Below are 26350 nucleotides of genomic sequence, written 5' to 3'. Positions count from 1 at the left end.
CTTTTTGACCTTGTCTCCTGATCCACTAAGGCCAAGTGATCCTGTTCCTCACTTTTTTCTGTTTCAATCTGTCTTCCCCTCTTCCAGTTCTTGGTCCCTCTGCACCAGTATGGCTTGCCTTGAGATGCCAGCCTCCAAGCCCCCCGCACAGCTGTGCTTTTCAGGAAATTTCAGCCCTGTGTCTCTGAGAAATACTCAGGGTGGATGTTGTATTTTGACCGCGAAGCCACAGCAAGCCTTCATGCAAATACTTGTGCTAATGATGACGTGAATTCTCATAATGTAAAGAAATTGTTGCTAGCTGTAGCAAGAACAGCCAAAACACATCTCTGATGTAATACTTCCTCCTAGTGCATCTTTATATACTAAAACTTTGTGCTTAAATGGGAAATTATTAAATTAAACTGTTTCTTAGAGGAAAAAAAAAATCATTACCTTGCAGGTGTTTTAATGTCATATACCACATTTTTCTTTAATTTCTTTCTATAACAGCTGGTTTAGATTAAACCTGCAACGGCAAAAATTTCTATCAACTTCAGTAACCAGCACAGGGAAATCCAAAGCAAACAAACCTGGGAAAACCAAGAAAATGTGAGAATGAAATATTTTAATTCAAAATCAGAAGACGCTAGACAAAAAAAGTATTAAAATCTCATAATAATACTCTAGAAAAAAATTATAATCTGGATAGACTTTGACAGAGACTAGAAAGGGAATTGGAGTAATTTGTGTTAGGCTACACGGAAGGTGACGGAGCTGAAAACACAATCTGAGACTCTAACTTGCTGCATGTATAAGAAATTGAAACAACCCAGCAGCGTAATGTAAGAACTTAGTTACAATATTTTTACAACATTCGTTCATTCAAGCTGTTAAGGATACCATGACGAGATTACATTTTGGACCGTTGCCAAAAAAAAAACCAAACCAAAATGTAGATTTACACATCATACATATTTTTGCAATGGTAATAAAGTTGTTACATAGAGTGATAGCAAATAAATTAAATATGTTTACATTAATTTCCCTATAACAAACACATGATGAAATATTTCTACACCACTTTGGAGGCAGAGAGGGTCAACTCTCACATATCATTCACTCATGTTTTGGGGTACTTGCTTTCTTATTTCAAACCATGAAAGAAAACCAGAATGCCCTGCATGGTTTATGCTTTGCTGCTAATATAATTCATTCAGCTATTGTGCCCTGTGCCTTTCCACATGACTTGGAAAAGCTAACTCAAGTGTTTGAAAATTTTCCTAAAACGTTGTGAATGAATCAGCTCTGTAATTTCAAACAGCAAGGAAATGAGGTCCGAAGCAAAGCAAGGTGGGCACTTACTGCCCCGAGTTATCAACAGGGTCTCCAGCACAATTCCAAAACACGGCCCATACCAGACATGGCGAAGAAAACTGCACAGCTCTTTTTGCCACTTCACACATAGGCGGTTTGGCAGAACACGACAAAGCGCAAGGCGCGGAGAGACGATTAGCAACTAATTACAAGTATTATTTGAAGCGCACACGCAGACGATTCAGGACCACGCTGTGACCTGTCTGCGCGGCCTCCCCGGGGCGCACTAAGCCAGCAGGGCACCTCACGCACGCCGCAGGAGGTGCCCGCGCCGCCCTCGCGGCACAGACAGGCCGCCTGCCGCGGGCGCCACGTCCCCGCCCGCCCGGCCGGGGCAGGGCCCGGCGCCCGGCGCGGCACCGCCCTCCCGGCGGCCACGTTGACAGGGCGGGCGTGGGCCGTGTTCGTCGGGCCGTGTTGGGGTCCGGGTGCCCGGTGCGGGAGCGGGGCCGCTGCCGCAGTAAAAATGTCTTCGCCTCCCAAAGAGAAAGCAGAGACGCGGGCCGGACACCCTCCTGCTGGTACGGCCGCCGGTTCCCGTCTCTCCGCTCTTTCTCTTGCCACGCCGGGGGCCGGGACGCGGGGAGGGGGGTGGGCCGGGCCGGCGGGGCCGGGCGCCGCTTCCCCGCCAAGTCCCCTCCTGTGCGCGCCGGGGCTGAAGAGGGCCAGGGCGGCCTCGGGCGGGTCTCGCCGCTGCCGGGGATGCGAGCCCGGGGGCGTGAGCCCCGCTGGGTTCTATCCCCGGGGATGCGAGCCCTCCATCGGTGGGTTTCCTCGCTCTCCACTGCTCGGGCGCGATGCGGCGCTCTGGCCGTGGGAGTTGCTCTGGGACCGCCGCCTGAGCCCTGGGCGCCCGCGGCGCTCCCTGCCCCCCGGCAGCCTCTCCCGGTGACGGGGTGACGCTCCCTGCCCTGCCTCTCCCCGAGGAGAGCTCTGGTTGTGGCCAAACCCTCATGGGGTGTGTGCAGCTCGGCATCTCCAGGCTCTGACCCGGCGGGCAGACAGCGTTATCTTCGCCGGCATCCCGCCCTCGAAAGGCGGCGGAGGCCTCCGGAACCCCGCCTAGGGCTGGTGGTGGTGGGAAGGGGAGCGGAGCGGTCTCGGCCCCACGCAGCCCGCGTTCCAGCAGAGTGTGTGCTGAGCGTGAACACGTACTGCACACCAGGAGTGCTCTGTGCATCCGTTTTGCCTGTAGGCGTCACGGTGCGAGTGCCAGAGCTGCGATTCTGGAGCCTGGCATGGTAGGAAACAGGTAAAGGTGCTTGAGAAGTGCCCAGCAAAGGAGCTCAATCGCCATCCGCCCTGCTGCTGTGTGCGAGTGGGCTCTCAGGGTGGGAGCTGTGTGTCACCTCCAGTGGGACGCTCATCTGCCAGGGTCCACAGATAGTAGCTCCTCCCTGTACACAGGTGGGGTTCAGTTCCTTGCAGTTTCGAAGCTGTGTTCCTTCACGTAGTGTTAGTTTTGCTTCTTACAGCTCTCTTAAAAAAGGGAACTTTGTTCCCTGCATCAGCAGCTTTACATATGTCATCTAATGTTTCCCTGTGGAGTAGTTGGTGAGGTTGTTTTTTTTTTTTTTTTTAAGTGTTCCAGTAAAAAATCCCAAGGTGGCTAGTTTTATATTCGAATCAATTGATGAGATTCAAAGCTAAATTTTTAAACAGCTGTTGAACCATAATCGAATTCCGTGCTCTTTATAATGAGGACCTGAAATTCCTCTAAATGGAAGTGAGAAATAATGGCTTTGCTTAGCATGGCAGATACAGTTCAGCAGTGCAGGTAAGTCAGTCTCTTGGCTGAGCAGTCATTCCAGTCCTGCAGCCTCCCTTGTCATGGCATTAGCTCTTACCTGGCTTCTTGCTGAGCTGCTTCAGGGAACAAACCAAAGCATCATTTTCCAGTGCTGACAGCTTTTGTTGCCCTGGCTCCTCGAGCTGGCTTGTCTTGAGGTACACGTCAGCCTCAGAGTGGAGGGATCATTAAGATCTTACATTGGTTTAGCTCTGTCTTCCAGCTACACCACTGATAAAACAAATGTGCTTTGTTACTGTATTTTCTGATGGTGCTTTATGTTTGAGAGTTTTGCTTCAAAACCTGTGTTTTGAAACTGGTGAAAATTTTGAAAAGACTTGAAGTGAGCCTCTTTTAGGCCACATGAAAAACTAGCAATGTACAGTGTAAAAGCGCAGCTGGAGTACAGTATGGGTTTCCTTTGCTGTTAGAATATTTCAGTTTGAGTCTTTTTCTTTGTAAAACGTGGACCCACACATGAACTGAGGAACACCTTCAGCTGTGTGTTGTTTAAGGTCATTGGCATCCCTGTTTTGTTTTCTCTTTTTTGTTTGTGAACATGCACACAAAAGTTATCTTTGGAAGGAGGATGATCACTGAGCCTGTCTTTGAGGCCAGAAAAACCCTAATGCTTTAGCGTATATTCAGGAGACTTTGCGAAGAAGATTTTTCTAAGCTGTTTGGCCCTTTGGTCTTTTAACACCTGGAAAATCCACAAAAAGTGTTATGACTTGCAAGAGTATATATTTACTCTAGTGGCTGAAGATGGGTTTTAACCCTCTATCTCAAGCTCGTTTAGATCCCTGAGTATAAGAATAATGCAGTAGATCAGTCTGCAAATAAGTTTTAATAAAATGAAAGTAAGAAATTCTTTTAAAAAATCAATACAGGTGGAATTTTATTCGTGAATAGCAAGGCAAATTTCTATCAAAGAAAAGGTGTGATTAGGGAATCTCTTTTGATAAATGCCTTAAAAGCCCATGTTTTGCTGCGTACAATTCTATAAAGAGCACTACCTGTAATTAAAGATGCATCTTAGCCTACTGAGTAGGTTGGACATGTAAGTTAGGAAGAATTTGGGTCATCGAATTAAAAACAAAATTGACAAATCTGTTGTTTTTCATGTGCACCGTTGTCCCTTAGTGACTGCACTGCATTCCTCTCTGCATTGATCTTTCACATAGCGGGAAAAGAAAAGGCACTTGAAAAGACAAGGGGTAATGAAATGGAAAGAAACCTCAAGACCTCAGCGCAGGAAGTGACTTTGACCTCCCATCTGAAATTTAAGAGGGCCCTAACTTAATCTTTGTTAAGTATCCGCCTGTCAGTGAGATCAAGTGTGCCCATAATGCGTTGCTGAGTAGGTTTGTACAGTTCCTCTGAAGAGATCTGTGTAATTGTGTTTTAGCTGTTCATCTAGTACATACTGTGGAGGGATAAAGGAAGGTGATTGTGTTAATAGTGTTTTTATGAAGTTTTATAATAGATTTGTGAAAATAGTTACGTGCTTTTTCGTACATTAAAAAAATAGCTCTGAGCTGAGATTTCTGTGAAATGAAGGCATGTAATAACTGTTCCTCTTACTTTGTCGAACACTTATGTGTGCTCCCTTAATCTTGTACAACGGCATATTTTGTGTTTCCCTTTTCATACATCCTATTGTAATAGAATCTGTCATTACACAGTACATAAAAAATAAGTTTTTGTGTTAATATTCAATACGTACTCAAGAAAAAGGAAAGCTTCCAAGACTCGTGGTTGTGCTCTGGATTTGTAAAAGTTCCTGTCCGGTAGCCGTGACCAGCGGGTGATTTGGGTTGAGCTGGGAGGTTTCCCTGGGAAAGATTGCCTCAGGTCTGCACCCTTAGCAAGCTGGGGCCAGGGCATCCCTGACCTGTGGTGCTTCTCTAGGCACTTGGTACTCGCTCTGACTCAGTGGGGTTTAGTTCAGAGTTCAGTCTCAGAAACAGAGAGGAGTCCAGCAGTGGGTGCAGGGAGGAAAAAGCAGGATGCTTCCTGACTCCAGATCAGCCTGAATGGTAATTGATTAACACAGTTGTTTAATACATTTCCAGAAGGAGTAGTCATACCCTTACGAGGAACACAGGCTGGCATTCACAGGACTGACAAGGTAGTCCTGTCTGCCTCTCGAGGGTGGAAAACACGACATATGATAATTAAAATCCAAAACTTGTATTCAGTAGTGAAGCAGGTAGACTTTTTGCTCTGCTGAACGTGCTGGCAAATGATCCCTTCTTTATTTCACGCTTTAGTAAAGGCTTAGGGCTGTCGTCACTCCAGGGAGCCATTCCCTGTCCTCTCCTGTTTTGGCATCTGAGTTTCTGCACTTGCTCTTCAGCACAGGAGCTGCTTTCCTTCCAATCCAAACACAGGGTGGTTGACACCATTCACTTCTGGACACTGCTTCCTGACAGTGTTCTGGAAGGTCGTTTATCAGTTACCTAAATCCTTTGTTTGCAGGATAAGGAAATCTGAGCTCTTTTAAGGATGACTTTTCAGTGACAAAATCACCATGGTGAGCATCTGTTGAATTAGGTAGTAAATGCTAGGCAAGTAGGAAGTAGATGATTCCTCATAACTCCCGAGACAATCTCACAAATGTTGAGTGGGTTTTTCATTAACTTCGTGGATGTAATCATGTCTTGTCACACCCTGAGGTAATACAGCTTAGCTGATACCTTTTGAAAAGGGAGGTGAATTATGCTGCAAGGGTATTTATCATCTTAAGCTAAATCTTCTGAAACTGGATTGGATATGAGCATGCTGTGTCATGGGTGGCAGATATGTACAGAATACTATCTAATTATTTCACTTCTGGTCTCACAAATACACATGATTATTGCAGCTGTTTGCTGGTTCCTTCTGCACAGTAACCTTGAATTGCTAAATATAATTCAATTATGCACCAAAGTACTTTAAGCTGTCTATACTATGCTTGCTGATATTAGTTCAAAAAATCAGATTTAAGTTGCTGCATTAGTCACTATTATGCCTTTTTAGTTGTCTGGTTATTTGCTTTTTAATTCTGCATACAGGCAAATGTGATTGTGTTAGCTATGTATTTTTTCCAGTGACAGATAAAGAGGCTGGCCTGGTGATACACAGTGTGAGAGGAGAGGCATTTTCAGTCTAAATTAGCACTAAATTTTCAGAAATTGTTTTCTCTAGTTTTCTGTTAGATGTTGAAGGACATGGAAACGTGTGTATTGTTCAGAACTGCTGTTTGTAACCCTGGCAGATGTTGCTGTGGAAACAGCATCTTCCACAAGAAGTAATTTGAAACAAATATGTAAAAGGTCCTGATTGTGCAATGATGTTAAATTTAGAAATTAATTTTAAAAAGTTATTAAGTTATAAATAAATGTAAATAAAGCATAGCAGTACTTTGATTAATGGAGATGTTAAAACAAGACTGCACTTGACAGTCAGTGTTTGCTTTTGCAAACAAACTTAAGTTTCTAAGGAGTTTGAATCAAGAAAGATTAATTGGAATTTTAATTTTTGCTTCACTTTAGCAAAAATTAAAAAATTTTTGCACAACAAAACACGTAGGTTTTTAAACTGTCTTTCTTGTCCCATGTGAAACATTTCTCACCAATTAAAGTTTTACGCTGGAGAGAGAACACAAAATGGCTAGTGATTTGTTTTGGGGATTTTTTAGTGCATGATAAGAGGACACAGTTTTGAAAGGTTTTAAAAGATATTTCTTTGAATTTGTCTGTTCATTGCCTGCCTTTAGTTAATGACCTTTATTGAATTAGAAGTTTATTGCTTTATTCCAATACCACTCAGAACTTAAAATCTATTTTTAAAAGACAGGGCCAAAGAGCTTTCACTTTCTCCTGGAGCAGGTCACTTTCTCTTTCCTGCTTTCTTTCACCAGGCTGTAAAATTTATGCACAGCAGTGGCCTTTCCATTGCTTGGGAATTAGAGCTGTGTCTAGGTTTCTGGGGTTAGCACTGAAGGGCTGTGAGGTGCCCTGCTCCCTCTGTGGCAGGACACAGGAGGGCTGTCAGAAGTACAGCCTCCCTGTCCCTACCAGCTTCAGCATCTCCCGAGTGCTGCCCTGGCTGACACCTCTGCCGGGGCTCACCCCCGACACTGTGTCAAGGCACTGTGAAACACAAATCAACGTGTCTGTAAGTGGTTTTATTGACTTCTGACCACTATAGTGGTTTTCAGATGTGGTTGCTGATGGCAGTGTAACCCATCTAATTAAGCTAACGAGATGCATCGTCTTATCCTGTACTGTCCTGTAAGCATGTCTAGGACTTGTTGAAGAGAAAGAAAAGTACACTATTGAACCAGAAAGCAGATCAAGAGCAACCTGTCTGTTGCTCTGCTTAGTAGCTGCAGTGCTGAGTCTGGCTTGGTTTCTGTTTTAGATTGCACTTTGGAGTGGATAAGTGATGTACATAAGTGGATTTGCTTTCACTTCTTGTTTTGTTTTTCAAAGGGCTGCTTTCATGTTTGCATCATTTCTAAAACTTAAATGATGCAAGGATTTAAAATGTTGTAAATGCTCATATGTTTTGCAAAACAAAAAACTCTGTTAACAGTCCTCCTAAATTTTGTTTCTTACTGACTGTTTGTGAGGTACTTATTTGTATAAATGCATGAAATAACAAGTTAGTTTCTTTGGCTTGTGGTCTTTTGTGTAGTGTTATGCAAGTCACTGCTCAGTTTCTTCTGACTGCTGCAAGCTAGTATGGGGTGGAGGGGAATTTAAAACAGAATTGAATTTTCTAAAATGTCATTGGAAGCAGGTGGTAAAATGAGCTGCAGCTTCTCAGGATAAGCAAAGATGGCATCACATGAAAGAGAAAGGCAGATGTGGTCCTCAAGTAACTGTTCTTTAGGCTTGCCACTTTTTTAACACTTTGGGCCTCTCTTTCAAACTGTGGTTACTATTAAATTACTGTATAAAGTATTGTGAGGGAAGCAGGGTAGGTAATCTTTAAAACATTCTTCACTTAATGCTGATTTGACTGAGGTTTGTTGTTATCTATTTAATTTTCATTCCAGTGAAAGCTGGTGGGATGCGGATTGTGCAGAAACACCCACACAATTCAGATGCCAAAGAAGAAAAAGATAAGGATGACCAAGACTGGGAAACGAGCAGGTGAGCACTTTGATTTGGTGCATATGCTACAGTGAATTTCCATGACCTTCAGCCTTTCCACCAGTTTGTTTTCCTTGTGATTAGCCGACCAAAGGCGCAGTTTTTTTGTATCATGAACCGGTAGCAATTTAGACGCTCCTTCTTCAAGAGAACTGGGGAATTTGGAAATTTTCATATTGCTGAGGCTTCTTTAAATGGTCCTGCCATGTAAGAGAAGGCTGGAGAAAAAAGTACAATAGAAGTAAAACCTCAGCTCTCCTAAAATGTCTCAATTCCGACTGTGCAGAAGCATAGAGGCTAGGCATATTTAGACAGAAGTATTAGGCTGGTAGTCCATATTAGGCTGGTGGTCTTTCTGTGTGCTGGGTGTTTCCTTTTACCCTTTGGCCCTTAATCCTCTGTCTGTGAGGTATTTGACAATATGGTACTTTTGAAAAGACCAGTAAAAATATATGGTACTAATATTACCTGCTTTTATTTTTAGATGGGAATCTATCAGTTTTGGTGGTGGAGGATGATAAGACTGCAGTTAACAGTTTTAACTAGATTTATTGGATTACTGCTGTTTAGAAATGAAAGCAGGGAGGTTCGATGGTTGATGGACTGTCGCTGTTTTTTCTGTTCTTACAAAAGCCACCTGGTTTTGTGCTGCTTTCCTCAGCTGGCTGTTTTTCTTTCCAGCCAAGACTATATTTACCTGAAATGTTTATCTACTAATTTAGGGCATGGGTTTGTTCTTGCTATTTGCTCAAGTTAAAAAAAAAAAAAAAGGGAGAACCATTCCTGTGTTTTGGTAAGTAGACTTACTTCGATGATATTTATTTTACACGTAAAACAATGGTAATAAATAAGCATTGTGAAAATGGCTAGAAATAAACCCAAATGTGTTTATTTAGTTGAATAGGAAACACCTTTCTGAGAAGGGAAAAGTAATTTTAGTTAAAAAATTCAAATACGAGGCGGGAGAATTAAAAATCATGTCCTTTCTTCATCAACCAAGTTGGTTGTCTTGTAATTCTGTACTGTGGCACATAAGTTAAAAGAGTCTGTATTGCAGCCAAGTTTTGTCTAAAGTAAGAAATTTTGTCTTGGGGTCAATTTAAACTTTGTTTAGGGATACATCCTTTTATTTGAGGTGTGTTGACCTTGGCTGGACAGCCACTGTCTGCCAGGCTGCTCTATTACTCCCCTACTCAGCAGGATGAGGAGGGAGAAAGTAAGATTTAAAAAACACGTGTCAAGATAAGGACAGTTTAATAAAGCAAAGGCCATGCATGGAAGCAAAAGAAGATAAAATTTGTATCCATTCTGTCCCATCAGCAGGTGATGTCCATCACTTCCTGGGAAGCAGGACTTCAGTATGTGTTAGTGATTGCTCTGGAGGACAAATATCATAGTACTGAATTCTCCCTGCTTCCTCCTCCTTTCTTCTAACGTTTATTGCTGAGCAGCTGGTACGGAATATTCCCTTGGTCAGTTGGGATCAGCTGTCTTGTCTGTGTCCCCTCCCAAGATCTTGTCTACCCACTGCCTTCAGGTGAGAGGATAATGTTGCAGAAGCAGCTTTGGTTCTGTGGAAGTGCTGCTCAGTAGTAGCCAAAATTGGTGTGGTATAAGTTACATGGTATTTCTAGCTACCAGTGCACAGCACTGTGAGGGCTGCTGTGGGGAGAACTTACTGCCTCAGCCAGACACAGCACAGCGTTACACACCTGCTTATCAACTTCCTTGGCTTGCCAGCCTCATGGCAAGGAGCCTCATTAGGATCCAAATGACAAGACTTCTCGTGACTGTTCACAGATCTACGTCCCTGTTACAACACAGCACCTGCTTTATTCCCTTCTTCAAACAAAATTGTTTTCCCTGTTTCACTCAAATAGTGCAGGGAAAAGTTAAAATTTAACCTTGATTTTTGTGTCTGTGTCTGCTGTAGCAGGTGCTGTGATGCAATAGAAGTACATCTGTGGGGGAAACAGCGGGTGCTGAGGGCTTTATGTTCACACTCTTGTGTGTTTTGGAGATTAATTAGTTTGGTCATCTGGATTGAAGGACCAATCCTAGCTGGCATGTCTTAGGTGTCTCCTTGAACTCTGTGTGTCAGTTTAGCATCACTTGCAGGGAGTATAGGTGAGGTGCCCTGAGACCAATCCCCAGTGTAAAACAAAGCCTAGGCACCTAGGCTGGAATGACTGGGGGAGAGGTGCACTCTTGATCTGTAGATGCTAACAAAAACAAACTGTACTTTAATACTGTGAGCAAAGTTTGTGCTTTTAAGACAGAGAAGAAAATTTAAAGACTTCTCGAGCTATCTTATTAATTAGTGACTAGTTAACTGTTGCACGTCAAAATCCATTCCTTTGCCCACCTGATCAGCTGATTGTCAAAATACGCACTTTGAGTGTTCTCTTTGCTTTGGTTTTCATTTAGAGGATACGTTGTTGGTTTGTATTAGGCACTTAAACATACAGTTATTTTGAGTGTGTGTGTTAATACTGAAAGCATTGAGCTGAACTATTTTATTTCTTTGATCTAGTCCTTTTGAGAAAGAACACAACAGGAGGACATAAGGAGCATAGTTAGGTTGGAATTAATATGAATTATAATACAAGTTCATTTACAAGTCAAGAGAAGTTGTTCTCCTGGTAGAACTGAGAGCCTTTTTTGTATGTAAGGGAAAGGCTTTAATGTGTCTGTTGCACAGGTCTGTTGGCAGTGCAAGCTGTAGATGTGAGCAATAAGGTATTTAGCCATAGACAGAATAAGCTAGTCAAAATTAAATTAGGTTTGCATTGCATCAGCTACTCTTGTGCTGTGAGGTGCAGACCCCTAGAGTTTGTGTTTGCTCCAGATGATTCATGGTGCTGTTTGAAAACCCTTGGGTTCCTGATGTGTGTGAGGGATGGTTTATCATGAGATGTATTTCTCAGGAGGGGTGAAGTGAGCATTGCTGCTTTCTCCAGCACCAATATATATGTACTTTTGGGGCCTAGTTAGCTGGTATTTTATATGCCTTTGTTAAGCAGATGCGGATACATCTGTATTTTTAACTTTCTACTTGTCATGGTTTTAGTCTTTGCCATTTTAAGGTGGTATTGTTGATATGATGCAATCTCTACTCCCCATTGCATTTGAAGTCAAAAGAAGCAAACAGCCCTTCAGGGAATCTCTGTCAGCTGATGTGGGCAGCTGACAATGGTGTGAGAAAATAATAAAAGAGAGAAGAGTAATTTGTGTGTGAAGAGGGAGGCTAGGATGAGTCATTATTTTAATCTCATTGTAAATTTAGTTGAAGACAGATTAGTGGAACTGGCAGTAAATGGAAACAGAAGAATTCAATCTTTCCCAGAGTTCTCTGGGAACTCGGAGCACATGGCCTTCCCATAATGGCACAAATCTGGGTTGCTCAGTAAGGAAGCTTTTGACTTCAGTTCACAGAACTATTTGTGGCTTTGGAGACAGCTGGCATTGTTTTTGCAGCTTGCAGGAAAAGACCTGGAGCAGTGTTTCTAGTCTTAATGTAAACGAAGCTGACACAGGTAAACACCCCTGACGTAACTAACTGTGCTGTGATAAAGGTGACTTTAACATTCACCAGGTAAGTCATCTTTGATGTTTCTCAGGTGTTTAGCAACTTGCAATCCAGTTACTGTATCTTACTCTCTAAAGTATTTGACTCAATTCTGTTTCCTAACATAAAAAATATTATGACAACCTCCCATTTCATGAAATCATAGGGAGACGTGTCAGGGTGGTGATTCGCGATCCCTTAGAACAATATGTGATAAGGCCATTTTACACAAATTTAAACTTTTCCTGTAGGTCAGGTCTCAGCCTTGAGTTGTAGCAGAAATAATTTTACGCATCTGGTATAAATATAGTTTTACTTAAAAAAGAAATGTCTAGATACGATTATATGGTGGAGGAGGCTCTGTGAGAGAAGAGAGGAGTTACACCGTTTGGTGTAGGTGAACTAAAGATATGTGTGGCACCCCCGTGGTTAGGGTGTCAGTGTTAAACTGTGCTGTGAGGTTGGATCCTCGGCCCACATTCTCTTCAAGATGGGTGATTTTGATCAGCCTGATTAGAGCTAGGGTGCCGGCTGGCTGAACTTCTGTACTGATGAATTACTGATTTTTTTCTTAGGTTTTTGTAATTTCTTAACACTTGTGTTGGTTTGGTATTTTGGATACGGTTGCAGTTTTTATTGATTGACAGTCATACTGATTGCTGCCGGAAGGCTTTTTTTGAGATGCTAGAGGAGGGTGAAACGTAAATAGAAGTATGGTTATGAATCAAAACGACCATTTTTCAGGACTATATGTTATCATAGAAATTATTTGGAATAAATAGGCTACTCACAGTCCTGGGCTTTATTAAAAGCCCATTAATGCCTGTTTAACTGAGATTTGCAGTATCATGCGCATTCCTGTGCCAGCAGCTGACTCTAGGCATAATAAATACTCCTGAAAGATAGATAATTTCAATTGAGAGCTGCTTGTTCAGTTTTGCACAAGAGATTTCATTAATTGTCACGCTGGGATCTCGAGAAAAAGAAACTGTAATTATCTACAAGGATCTGGATTTAAAAAAATATTTAAAGCAAATATCTGACTTGTTTTTAACAAATGGGGTAAACTGCAAAGGCTTTTATGTCTTAAAGACTCTTGCCTTCTCTTTTGTTATATTTGTGAAACAAAGTGTGTAATTACCATGATTTAATTACTCAAGATAAATGCACTAGTGTAGTTTCTCTCTATATATGTAAATTGTGTTTTGTATCTTAAGCCTACCTGGAGATGGTGAAACCAACATTATGCCTGACTTTTACGATGTGGATATTTGCCTTAGAAATATCCATCGGGTGAAAGGAAAAAAACCAAGAGACTAATTTAGAATGTTGACTCAAAGGCAAAATTATGCTAATGAAGCATATGGGTGTTTGTGTGTCAAAGAGTACTCTCAATACTTAGTTACATGGTGAGAGAGGAGTTGTCAAAGGCCTCTGTTATCCTTCAGTGTTACTTGTTAAGTCTGAATATGCATGTTGAGCTAAACCTATTTTTTTTCTTTCGGAAGTGCAGTGAAAATCTCAAAAACTTGGCTGTGGGTATATATTTCCATTCAAGAGTAAATTTGTTTTTCCTTTCCCTCACTTTGCTCTGCTGCAACTGACGAGAAATAAGTCATGGACGTTATTTCCATTTTTTAATTTGCCACTGAAGATTCTCCTGTCATTAAAATATTCTTAGTTTTTGCCTTGTCATGACCCATGTTGACCAAACTTCTGACAGAACTAAAAAAATATAAATTAGTTATATAATTAAGCCATCAGAGAAGGTTTGTATGTCTGTTTACATCCTGAATATGTAAGTGTTTGAAACCATTTCTGTTCTTTGTATTTTATTGTTCTAGTTGTTTTAGCTGGAGTAGAAAGTGCAGAGTCAAAGTTCTGACCCTTTAGCTTGGGAATAACTGCTCTTCAGGATGGGAAATGATGTGCAGTGTTCAGCTCACTTCCATACATGGCCTTTAGGAGGCAGTTTCCATCATGTATGAAGATGTTCCAGTCCAGGTGGTTCTGGTGATGTTTGTTGTAGAGTCAACAGGTGTTTGACAGAGGGAGGTCTTGAGAGTTCTATGTGTAAACACACACCCCCCCCCCCCCCCCCCCCCCCAACTTTGCATCTTGTTAAACATGGAAACCAAACGCATATAAATGTGAACAGGTAGCATTGAATTTCCATAAATATTTGGAGTAAATAACCCATTGGTGTTCTTCCCATGTAGTTCATCAACATAAAGCTGAAAAAGAGCTTGTTACCTGTGTTCATGCATCTGTAAAACCAAAGTACTGAAAATGTAAGTAGGCATTGACTCAGTGTGATGAATATTTAAGGTTAAAAGAAAAAGGTCAGGACAGATAGACTGCTACACCTTCTACTTAAGTTTCTGGAGAAGAAATGTGCATTTGGTGGGTAGAGGACTGACTGAGTCCAGTTTTGCTTTAAGGATCCCTTGGGCTATTGTGTCAGTGGAGGCAGCCCTGAAGGAGTGAACTGGTAGTCTGTAAAAGCATCTGTCATCCTCTTCTTGGATGGAATTCAAATTTCTTCCACCATATTTCTAAGCACGTCTTTTTTTGCCTTCTTTTTGTGGCCTAATTCTGTTACCTCTGTGAGCTGATATGATTGCACAGAAGAGGTTATATTCTTAGATTGTATTGTCATTTTACACTTGACCACATGAAAAATGAAATTTGATTAAATGTATGGATATAATGGATATGACTCAGAGGGTTTGGCCTTTGGCCTTTGAACTCTTGTTACTCAGATACGGAGCTTTGGAGGCAACTGGCCTTAAAAATGAAATGTCTGGGGCAATGCAATGGAAAAACAACCTGGATGTGAATACTATGCTTGTGGTTTCTGGGAAAGATACAAATTGCAGCAAACGTTGGGTGCTACCCCATGGTCGTAGTAGAGTTTTGTGTGACTAACTCTTTCTTTACTTGGCTAAATATTCCAAAGGTTAAAAGAAAGTTCTGCTGGAAAAAGGCTGTCAAAGAATTGCAACCATCATTTTGTAACATTATTAAGCGTAATAATGAACATAGGGCTGTTAGGGAAATAGCTTCCTACCTTCTCCAAAAGATCTTTATTTCCAAAAAGATTCCATGCTTAGTGCTTGGGGTTTTCTGAATCCCTTCTCCCTTCTTATGTTTATTATTTTGGACTTAATTTATTTCATTGTTAAGGGAATAGCTTCTTAATAGTGTTACACTCTTTTATGTAAGTGGCATTGCCTTCAATGCATTTTCCTACTTTATTATTCATCTTTGTGTCTCAATCTTTTGCCTAGGGTTTTTATGATTAGCAGATGCGCAAGACCACTGAAGTTTATACATACATAATTTGATTAATTATAAAACCTGAAAACAATATTAGCTGTGTTCACATGATTTTCAGGACAATACTTTGGCAGATGACCAGTTACTTTGAGAAGTAGCACAGTAATTGCGATGACCTCTGTTGAACTCTATGAAACGCCTATGCAGTAACAGACTTCAGTGTATGTGCAGAGAATAGAATGTGTAATACTGATTTTTAAATGCAGAGCTACTGTAAAGCAAGAAAATAGGCTGTGAATATCTCCATTTAAGAAGTGAAAATATCTGTGAATGTAGGGAATGGAGAAAAAGCTAGGCAAGACAAGATTATGAATGAAGCATTCTCATATAGGAAGATGAGAGCCTTCCGAAAGACTGTTTTATGCTTCCAGTATTTCTTGATGATTGAAGCAGTAAGTTGATAAATCCATCACTGTAAGTGCCAGTTATGACATTATATGGGTAGCTCTTTTCATATTCCTGAAGTACTGTGTGCATGTGTGAAAGAACTAAAAAAGATCTGATATTTCTCCCCCTCAAAGTGAATAGTAGATAACGCCATCCAGCTCAGCGAGAGCCAGGTTCAGTCCCGGAAAAAACATATGCTGTCTTATGAAATTAGCTGGAAGGCTGAGTTGAATTGTCAGCCAAGCTGGTGTAAGAAAAAAGATTTTTAAAGAATGAAAGTTTTTAATTTGTATTCCGTGTGATGAGGAAGGTGAGAACAGCTTAGTCATATATGAGAGGAAAATGGATGGGAAGTAGTGTCTTTACAGTGGCACAGCTTAGTTAGCACAGCATTCCATGTCAGTACAGAAAAGTACATGATCTTGAATTAATAGCTTGTGTGGTATTTTTCCTAGCTCTTTTCTCATGATATCTTTCTGAAGTATTGGAATGCATGGGATGAAGGTGACTATGCCAGTCTGAAGGCACAGCCATTATAAAGCACAAAAATTTTCAAACCCAGAAGTACAGTCAAATCTATTTCACTATGCTAACTAAGCCCAAATCTCTATTATTTAAGCGTTCAACAACTCTGAGAGTATTTCTAAAGCTAACAATATGAATTTTTCCTAGAAAAAAGCTCGCAGAAGACCAGATGCTACTCATTTATTTAGCATCAAAACCCTGTTTGAAGTGAAGTCACCAAGAGCTGAAAATGAGTAGGAGGTGCATGCGATTGACACTGTGTGCCAAGGAGGGGGATCTTTTTCCAGTAGCACCTTCCTCTCCTTTAAGTTTTTTTCTGCCTCAGCTGTATAAGGCACCAAACTTTGAAGTAGCTTAATATTAAAATAAACTTTGAATTATAATTTCTGAGCTGTCACTGTGCCAAACAGGAGGGAATTTGTTTCACTCCCAGCTGCTCTCAGGACACTGGTACTTATAGCAAGAGATACATGGGAGATAGATAAGAACAACACTGAAAGCATTTGTTACATTGTCATCATTAGAGCTTTATTTAGGCTGCTGTGGCAGCTCTTAGACCTGTTCACTGCGGTACATTTCTTGTTGGGGGAGTGTTCACTGCAGTAGACTTGCTGCCTTCTGATATTAGTGTAACACTTTAATGGCCACGTCTTGGTCGGAGACATCATGTTAAATACATGGCAATTAGTAAAAAGTACATTAGCAACATTCACACAAATCTTAGTTCTGGTGAATTTCAGTTTCTCTGGGACTCACTCCTTAGAATATATCTGATGCCTGGGTCTGGTACTGTGTTCAAAGGGCAGCTGGCTTTGTTGCTGCTGGGTACAACCAAAGTGATTAGTTCTTTTTCCCAATAATCTTGAAATTTAACTTTTTTTCTTCTTTTTTTTTTTTTTTTTCTTTTTTTTTCTTTTTTTTTTTTTTTCCCCAGCTTGTTAGAGCTGTAATTAAATAGTAGGCTGACTCTCAGTTATGGCTGGCTTCATCTAGCATGTCACACTGCACTACTGAATCAAACAGTCCTTGAGATACAGGTACTTTGAGTGCTGAGTATTTGCCCATTGCTTTCCAAACCCTATTCCTAAAGCCTTTTTTTTTGCTTTAAATAAATAAATAAATAAATGCAGAGCTCTGAGTGTTACAGAAGAGCTAGGCTGGATTTTTTGCTAGAACGGTTTAAGTTGAAGTGTCTCTTTTGAGAGAATTTGGAACAACCAAAAATGTACAAAATAATTCAGTGAGCAAAATCTCATTAATCACTGTGTGCATCCTTGTACACCTTGAGTGTTGCTAATAAGCTTGACCATGTTCCAGCGCTGATGGTCACTCTCCTGAGACTGCAACCTCATATGACTGTTTAGAACATGCAGTGGTAAACAGTGTTTACTGTTTAGTGCCTGTTAGGATGATCAAGGGTACTTTGCATTATACTATTGCTAGATTTTTATTTTTGTTGAAATATTTTATTGTTACATGCAGCTTATTAACATATGTGCTCATGTGCAACATGTTTTTGTTGCTAATAAGCAATTTTTTTGCATGTAATGTATTAATGTTTTTGACTTTATGGAGCACTAAGGAGTTAATCAACCCGTTAAAGGACAGCCCCATTTGGCTTGTTTGTTAAAATATTGCTGTTGTATGGAGGTGATGGAATGAAATTTTAGTAAATTGAACTGAGTATTTTTCACTTCTGTGGTTCTTCATTTGTTTCTGCTATCATGCTACCCAGTGATTCTAGGGGAAAAGTGTATTTAGCCTTGTGTGTGCTGTTTTATATCAACAGTGACACTAATAGCATTACCACAAATTCTTCCACATAAGGCTATTTAGAAGGCTTTTGACTAAATGAAATTTACCATTCTTATTTATTGCTTTGAAAAGTCCTGTAGAATTAATTTCCTGTTTTCAGAGATTACATGATTCTCTTTCTGCTGGTGTGTTTGAAAGACTTTATTCTTGTTCCAGTTTACAATAGGGAAAAAAAGGCCAGAACAAAAACAGCTTCTGAGGAGTGGGGATTTGTGTTCTGTTTTGTCCATGCATAGGCTTTCTGGCTGATAACATTGGTTGGCTTGGTTCCTTCCCTGTATTGGGATGGTTTGGATTACCTCTCTATGGCTTTAAAGTATAATACTACATTTTTCCTTCGTATCTTATAAACACAATTAGAGAAAATTTGAATTCCTGCTGATAATGTATTATTTATTCCTTCTGCTGTTCTTCAGAAGATCTCTTTTTATGACACCTTTTTTCCTAGTTCAAGTTCTTATTTTGTGTTGTGTCCTACCCTTGAAATTATTTCTGTATTAGTTAGTGATCACCAGTTATTCTCATCCTGTTGTATTTTCCTAAAATCACTTTTTTTTTTTCCCTCTCTCTCTATCCTGAGAAGAGTTTTTATGTTGAGAGACCTGTCTACCTCTCATCCTTCTATGCAGAGTTAGCAGATTAGCTGGTCGGATGCTGAGGACTTCGCTCTTTTATAAAAATTTTCTGTGTCTGACTGAGAAATAAATTCTCTGTTTAGGAGCTGTGTAGTTCTAACAGGAATAGATAGGTAGTAGTCATATGGTTTAGAGCCATTTGCGTGTAATTTCTGTATTTGACTATTCTGTATCCTGACTGTTCCAGTTTCTCCCTGCTTTATCCCATGCTAACTCAGTTTAATAATTTTAATAAGTTTAATGAGAGGTCTTACAGGCATTTTTGGAAATCTCTGCATACCAAGTAGGCTAGAAATTTTGGGGGCTTTTTTGCTTTGAAAATTCTGTCAGTTTTTAATACCTTTTACCAGGAACAGAAAAGTGCCAAGTTAATGCACATTGTTGTCCTGTGCCATAGGAGAAGGAAAGGGACGGTAACTGCTCACAGTTAATGCACCAGACTTTGTCTTCCTTTCCACCTTTTTAAAAATTTCTGTAGGTTTATTATATAATGGCTTTTTAACACACTGAATGTTTCATTCTTCTCCCTGCCTGTTCCCACATCTTCTAAAACAATAAATAAGTAGTAATACAGTGAAGGAAAGAGGGAATTACAACCTTATTATAATCTCTTTCTCTTCTGTTTTAAAGAGTGTGGATGTCTCTGCAGGGTCAGCACAAAACTCTGACTGTGCAGCACTCCCCAGCAGGTGATCCTTTGGGGCAGCTTACAAGGAGAATTTGTGTACAGTGAGCTCAATGAACTCCTCCAGCATCTAGCAATCAGAATTACTGCTTAGAAACTTGCTAATGAAATTACTGCCATTTGACTTAGTTCATATTTCTCTATCCCTCTTTCAACCATATGTACATTTCTCACCTTGGTGATCACCGTCCTGAAAAGGCAGCATCACAGTCCAAGTAGTGTGTGCTGCAAAATGTTTTGCTTTTTCTATGCCTGGTAACTTTCTCCTGTGTCCCTCAAGTTGTATGTACTAAGAAATAGAGAATAACTGTATTTGTTTTATGTTCTCCTCTTTATTGTGTATTTTTCTTGAGTTCTCTTTTATCTTTTTGTTTGGTTTTTTGGAGGCATAACTAGAATTGCAGTGTGGAGGGTAAAAGCCTGCCCCAGACTTATGCACTGACATAGTTCTATTTTTCTTCTTCTTTCGCTTATATTAATTGTTCTTGTATTCCAGTTGTCTTTTTAACTGCCTTTTAGGTATTGAGCTGCTTATTTCAAAAATCTCTTTCCCAGTGATTCCAGCATTTTTTATTGACTGTAATAACTGTGGTAGAGGCTATCATCTTGTAGGTATAGTTAGATCGTCTTTCCCAGTGTAGGTTTTCTGCATTTCTCATGGTGCCATCTTTTTTCTTTCCCTTTATTGTTTTGTCAGTCCTCTGAGATCTCTTGTAACTGTTTTCATTCAGGCTTTTTTTTTTTTTTTTTTTTTTTTTTTAATCCTGAATAATTCACTGGCATTAGCATATATTGTCATTTATTTAGACCTCTTTTCAAGTTTCTTGCAGGATCTCACTGTTAACCTCCATCATTTTGATATTTGATTTATTCCTCTGCTCTGTTTTCAGTTTGTGCTTCTTGAGAGTGTCTTCTGCCATATCCCATGGTAACTCAGTTTATTTACTAAGGAGCCTTGTTTGCATTTTTTGGAATTGTGTGCATACCAAATAGACTGAAGGGGTTTTTTTCTTCACTTAATCATTCATTCAGATTTAAATACCAGTCCTATTAAATATTTAGCTAACAAATATAACCTCTACTTTGGGGTAATTTACAGTAACTTTACCTTAAAAAAACCACTCATTCTTTCTCTAGAAAATCCTCAGCTCAGGTTTCCTGATACTGTTACATTCTCTAGGTAGCATGCAAAATGTGCAAACAAAGGAATTAAGTAATAGATTCATCTGCTGGATCTAAATTAGTACTCATATTGCTGAAGAAATGAAATCTTTATTTGCTTGTTTTTAGTATTACCTTCTCTAACCTATTCTTATGTATATACTTGAGAGAAACCTTGGCAGATAAATAGCTTCTGTTAGATAAGTGGCATTCATTTGTTTTTATTTGAACTTAATTATGTTACTACAAAATGTGGTGAAAAATGTTATCATCAAATGGGACACAGTGTCTGTGCAAAGAACCTAGCAGCAAAATTTCCATCAGACATGCCCTTGGGTTTTCACAGCCTTTTTAGTGATGTTTGCTGACAGTGGAGTTATTGAATCCTCACAGCTGATGTTTGGTCTGCCTTAATTTCAGCGAGTGTTTACAGCCGTGAGATTCCATAGCGCGTCTCACCTTTCAGTAGAGAAGGCAGCACTGAGCCAAGCTTCTGGGCAAACAGTCATCCATTAGGATTTGAATGAATAAACAAAAGCCGTGTTTATGGGAATGGTGGACATGTTACTTGATCTATGCAACAGTAAAAGTTGATGTCAGTGACCTTGGATGTAAACAGTGAAATCTTGGAGTCTGCTGATGGTAAGTAAATAGCTGTTTTGCTGAGTTAAATGCCACACCAATGGTGAGGATCTCCAGAAGTGCATCAGTAAAGTCTGCAAAAAGTAGTTTTGGATTACAAAATTCATAGAATGTAGTTGGTACTACAGGACAATGCAAAGACACAGCCTCTGGGTTGGAAAGTTCCTGAGCAGCAGATTACTGAAGAGTGTTCTCAGGAGCAAACTTTTGCGTACTCCAGCTTCATCTCCATGCCCGAGTGTTTGCTGCTGCCCCCTGAGAGGCAGCGAGGGCAGTATGTGTCCAACACTGTCCAACTGATTGTATGTGATCGGGATATGCAAAGCAATCACACGTAGACGAGAAATTTTGCAGGGCAGAGTTGTTCCTCCGAGAGAGCTCAAGGCTGAGCCAAGGCGGAGAACAAGGCGGAGAGCCTCTGCCTGTTTATTTCTTACTTTTTATACATTTGTGGGTCTGGCTGAAGATTGGCTTTTGGAGTTTTCACCTCTCAGCCAACTGGCCAGACCAGCCGTCAGTTACAATTGTTTTCAGGTTAGAAATATGCAAACAAAGGACAGAGAATGAAAAACAAAGGATTTGTTTATGTTACATCTGTGGGAAAATGGTAGAAACTGCTCCTAATATTGTACAGTAGCTAACAGGTCTGACTCCATTTTTATGAACAATCAAAAGGCTTTAAAAAACTCAGAAAAACCAGGGTGGCAATTGTAGGCTGAGTTAATGTTAAAATCAGTCACTATTTCAATAGAGAGATGTATCGGGAAGAAATGGTGATCTCATGAAAGTTTTATGTAGTGAAACTGAGTAAGAGTAGTGTTTGGGAATTTCTTTTCAGTAGCTGTGAAGGTGTTAGTAGGTTACAGAGGCAACCCAGTACTGCTGCATTAGACTGCAAAGCGTTTGCATTGGATTTTTAGGGACTCGAAAAATTGGAAGCGCCTTCTAGGAAGGCATTTTAAAACTGATTCTAAATTATTCTAATAACCTGCTGCTTTTCTTAGCCCTGCTGGAAGTAGGATAATTAGGCTAGAGTCTCAAGCGGTGACAGGACTGCCTCTATAGCCTTTCATGGGTCTCTGTATCCTATGTTGTGTGGACTCTGTCTGTAGGCTCTATAGCAAATTCATGGAACAACTCAAAATCGGTGTTGCTCTCTGGATTCACCACTGCTGCACAAGTTATTATTAATACCTTTAATCTCACAAGATTCCCCAGGCAAAAAGGGCTAGAAAAAAAATGTAAATCTAATTGCTCAGACATAACACTGATACTGTTTACAGGACTTCAGGAAATGTCTCCTGTCTAGATTCTGAGAAATAGCTTGGGGGAGGGTGAATTCAAGGTATACATGTTTGTTTGGTTTGGTTTGTTTTTTAAGATTTCTTTTCCAAGAAGTGCTTCCAGGAGTTCAGTTTTGGCATAGCAGTGTATGAATTAGTGCCTTGATTCTCCTAGGCTTTCCTTAGATTTGTATCCATTATCTTTAATATGTGGCATAAATTCCGTATGAGTAATTCTTCTCTGGTTTCTTCAGACTATAGTCATGGATGTAAATACACACTGGGCTTTTCTAGCAGGTACAAGATAAGAAGGAAGAGAGAAGAGCCTCAATTTATATGTTTTTCAGTTTGATTTTTTTCTTTCGTTAAGATGAAGGAAGGTAAGTGTTGCAGTGTTAGTTGGTGATTCATGGTCTGCCGAAATAAGCTTGACTAAAAGAGGAGGGGGGGTGAAAACACCTAAAAGTCATGTTTCAGCTTTCGAAATATGGAAAAGGAAGGAAATGCAAGCGTTCTCAGGAAAAAAAAAAAAAAATTACCACAAACTTGGCAGAGGTTTTTGTGGAGGAATGTCTGTGTTTTTCCAGATGAAAATTGAGAAAACAACCTGGTAAACATAGATGAAAAATTTAAGTACTACACATTAATCTAACTAGCAGAGTCTCTGCAAATAAATTCTAGTTACATCAGTGGTTCTTTGGATGAATATCAAGTTATGGATGGTTTTGATGTAAAAGTTTAATTTAATTCTGTACATACATCTCTTACTTTCACTTCTCTAAAGTACCCATTGGAAGATACGAAGTACTGCTTTATGGAAAGAAGCCTGGAAAATCTTTATGCAGAGTTGAGTGGCTTTCATTCAGTGTGTAGTACTTGGTGTTCATGACTTTTCATATTCAGTAATGAACGTCTCTTCACCCACCTGCCCCTGCAGCCCTGGTGTGATACTTTTCATTTAGGACCCAAGTCTGTGGTCCATCTGCTTCTAGGCATCTTGAAATATTTCATTTGCAGGAGATGTTATTTTAGATACAATGTCCTGGAAGAGTTCACATTTGGTGGGAGTGATATTGGCAGCATAAATATTGACTGGTAATTACAGGCAAGCTGGAGATGATCAGAACTGACGTCTGTCAGGTACCCACGCAGTAGCTGGGACCAGAGACACTTCTTTAGCAGTGTTCAAAAGTAAATCTCTTCAAACTAGAGCAACAGCAGTATTTCCTGAGGCAAGAGGAGTCTTCTGAAGGCATGAAGCCTCTTGTATTCCTATGTATAGCAGCCCTCAACAAACCATTTTCTATTAATTTTTCGGTGGCCTTTGTAATCCAGACCTCCTTTTTGCAGCGTTTGATGCTGTTCTGGAATTCCTCGCCATTGATAGGGCATTTAACTAAGGGGCTGTCAGCTAGGCTGGTGGGTGGCATTGGTGCCTGGGCTGTGGGTGGTACTGCATTTTGGGAACAAGATCACAAGCACACGTTGTAAACCCAGCTTGAAGCTGGAAGGTTGGTCTGACCTCAAGAAGGACCTGTCCTTCCTGTTCACTTCCATCCTTGGACCCACCCTGGTTTGGAGCTCTTTCCTATAAGGTTCACAATAAGCAAGAACCTGGATTATTTGGGTTTTGCTAATCTCGCCCAGTCTTAATCCAGGAGTTATGAATACGGAGGGTTTTTTATCATCCAAGACCATAACAACATGAGAGAGAGATGAAAATCGCTTCAATTGCACTGTCGTCCCTGCTTTGACTTGCAGATTGAAACACTTCCAGGCGGCTGGCAGTCTTGTTACTGTCTGAAATATTCATGTGGCACCTTTGCATCTTGACTAGATTCTTGTCTCTGGCATGGTGGTAGGGAGAAACAGAAGGGTGGAGGTGGGGACAGCATGCTGTCAATGAGGTCAGACACTAGAACAGAGTAAACATCTTCTCCATACTGGGAGCTCTGCTGCTGTTGTAAGCCCTGGCCATGGGCTAACAGTTCTGTGCTGGTTAACAGATAAAGTGACTGAAGCCTAGGCTCCAGCCAGAGGGAGAAAGAACCTACTTCCCCTATTTCCACCAGCTAGAAGGAATAATCTGTTGCCTGAGATTATCTACAGAGCATTTGAGCTCTGTGCTTACTTTTCAGCTTAGCTGGGAACAAGCTTGTAGTGGTTTTAGGCTTGCAGACTATACTGCTAACCCTCTAACTCCAATTTGAAATGCCTTCTTGAGGAGAAAAGAAACCTCTGAGGCAACAACGTTGACTACTTCTTCTCTCATGTTTCTGTAGAGCTGAATGAATTGCTTTATATGAGCCCAGTTGTGAGTTAGAAACTACAAACTAAATTTATGATCTTGTCATAGTAAAAAAATGAAGCAGCATGAGCATTCATTTCTGTAAGCAATCTCTGTGTGGGGGGGGGAAGGTTGTGAAAACTGTTGGATTGTGTTCCCACCTGTCAGTGATCATCCAAGAGAAATTGCAGGCAATTGGGTATTTGCCCTAGAGGCCACTTGAGCTGTTATCTGTGGGTATGTGTTTCCTGCTCTGGGTAATATATGGAAAAATGCTTCAGGGGCTCTAAGGCACATTTTAAAGACTGCAAGCTGGGTTGTACTCAGGCCAGCTGACATGAGACAAGATATTATTGAGGAACCCTGCAAGGTAGTCAGGGTGCTGTTACACTCCTAGGGTAAGAAGAGGTGTGGAGGCACCAGCTTTAAAAGCTTTCTTCTTTATTTTACCTGCCTTTAAACATAGTATCTTTGACCCCTAGTGCAGGTGGTGCTGTGTGCTCCGTCAGGGCCCACTGAAAAGCAGTATACAGTGCACAGTTCCTTAAAATACTTATGAAGTAATCTTCTGCATCTGTGCCACTGCTTGCTCTGTTGAGATATCTGCTGGTTCTTATTGAAGTTCATTAATCAGTTGTGGAGTTTTGGGTTTTGAATGCAAGTCCTGCAGAGTTTTGTTCTTCATTGCCTGGCATATAATAAACACAGCTGCTGAACTTGAGTTTCTGCAACAAAACATGTTGCAGGGGTGTTGTGAGGAGGTTATGAAAATCTGTCTGACATACTCCAAGTCTCTAAAAAAAAAAGAATCAGCTTTGCCAGATAATTTGGCACTTCCTGCCTGAGTGAGCAGAAGGACTGAGTTGAGGTTGATTGGCAGGCTTGACAGGCTGGAGAGGGGAGCCAGTGTGAGCATTGTGAAGTGCAACATGGCCAAGTGCAAAGTCCTACACCTAGGTTGGGACAATTTCCATCACACAGGCTGTGTGATCAATGGATTGAGAGCAGCCCGGCAGAGAAGGACTTGTGGGGATTCTGATAGATGAAAGGCTGAACGTGTGCACGTGCAGCCCAGAAGGCAAGCTGTACCTTGGTCTGCACCCACATGGACTATTGTGTCCAGCTCTGGGACTCCCAAGATAGTAAGGATGTGGACCCGTTGGAGTTGGTCTAGAGGAAGGCCACAAAAATGGTGAGAGGGTTGGAGCACCTCTCCTATGAGGAAAGGCTGAGTTGTGGTTATTAAGCCTGGAGAAGAGCAGGTTCCCAGGATACTTCTTTGTGGCCTTTCATCTTCTAAAGTGATCTTATAAGAGAGATGAGGACAGACTTTTTAATAGGACAAATTAGGACAAGGGGCATGGTTTAAGCTGAAAGAGAGTAGGTTTAAATCAGTTATTAGGAAGAAATTCTTTACTGTGAGTGTCGTGAGACACTGGAACAGATTGCCCAGGGAAGTAGTGGATGCTCCATTGCTGGAAGTACTCAAAATCAGGTTGGATGTGACCTTTGAGCAGTTGCTGGACTGCTCAAGGCAGCCTTAAATATGTCCGTGCCCATGGCAGAGAAAGTTTGACTAGATCATGTTTAAACAACCCTTACAACTCAAATCGTTTGGTAGTTCTGTGTCTACTGGTAGTGCCTGTGTTGTTTTATAGTTCGGGAGGAGGGAATTTCAGACCATTGAATAGCTTATTACTGTATTTTTAAAAGTCCAAGCAAAAAAAGAATGTT

At 40.7% G+C, this 26350-nt stretch overlaps 1 protein-coding gene across 1 annotated transcript in view; it reads left to right on the top strand.

The window, feature by feature from the left end:
* Positions 1-1731: 1731 nt before the first annotated feature.
* The window catches only part of DAP (death associated protein), a 54436-nt gene continuing 29817 nt past the window's right edge, over positions 1732-26350 (top strand). Inside the window, exons 1-2 of the mRNA XM_040085307.2 lie at positions 1732-1877; positions 8193-8289. Coding sequence (XP_039941241.1) covers positions 1823-1877; positions 8193-8289 — 152 coding nt within the window. The 5' untranslated portion in view covers positions 1732-1822. The remainder of the gene's footprint in view (positions 1878-8192; positions 8290-26350) is intronic.

The sequence above is a fragment of the Hirundo rustica genome, chromosome 1, assembly GCF_015227805.2.
Source record: "Hirundo rustica isolate bHirRus1 chromosome 1, bHirRus1.pri.v3, whole genome shotgun sequence".
NCBI lineage: Eukaryota > Metazoa > Chordata > Aves > Passeriformes > Hirundinidae > Hirundo > Hirundo rustica.
The sequence above is the reverse complement of the archived record's forward strand: the minus strand, read 5'-3'. Positions and strand labels throughout refer to the sequence as shown.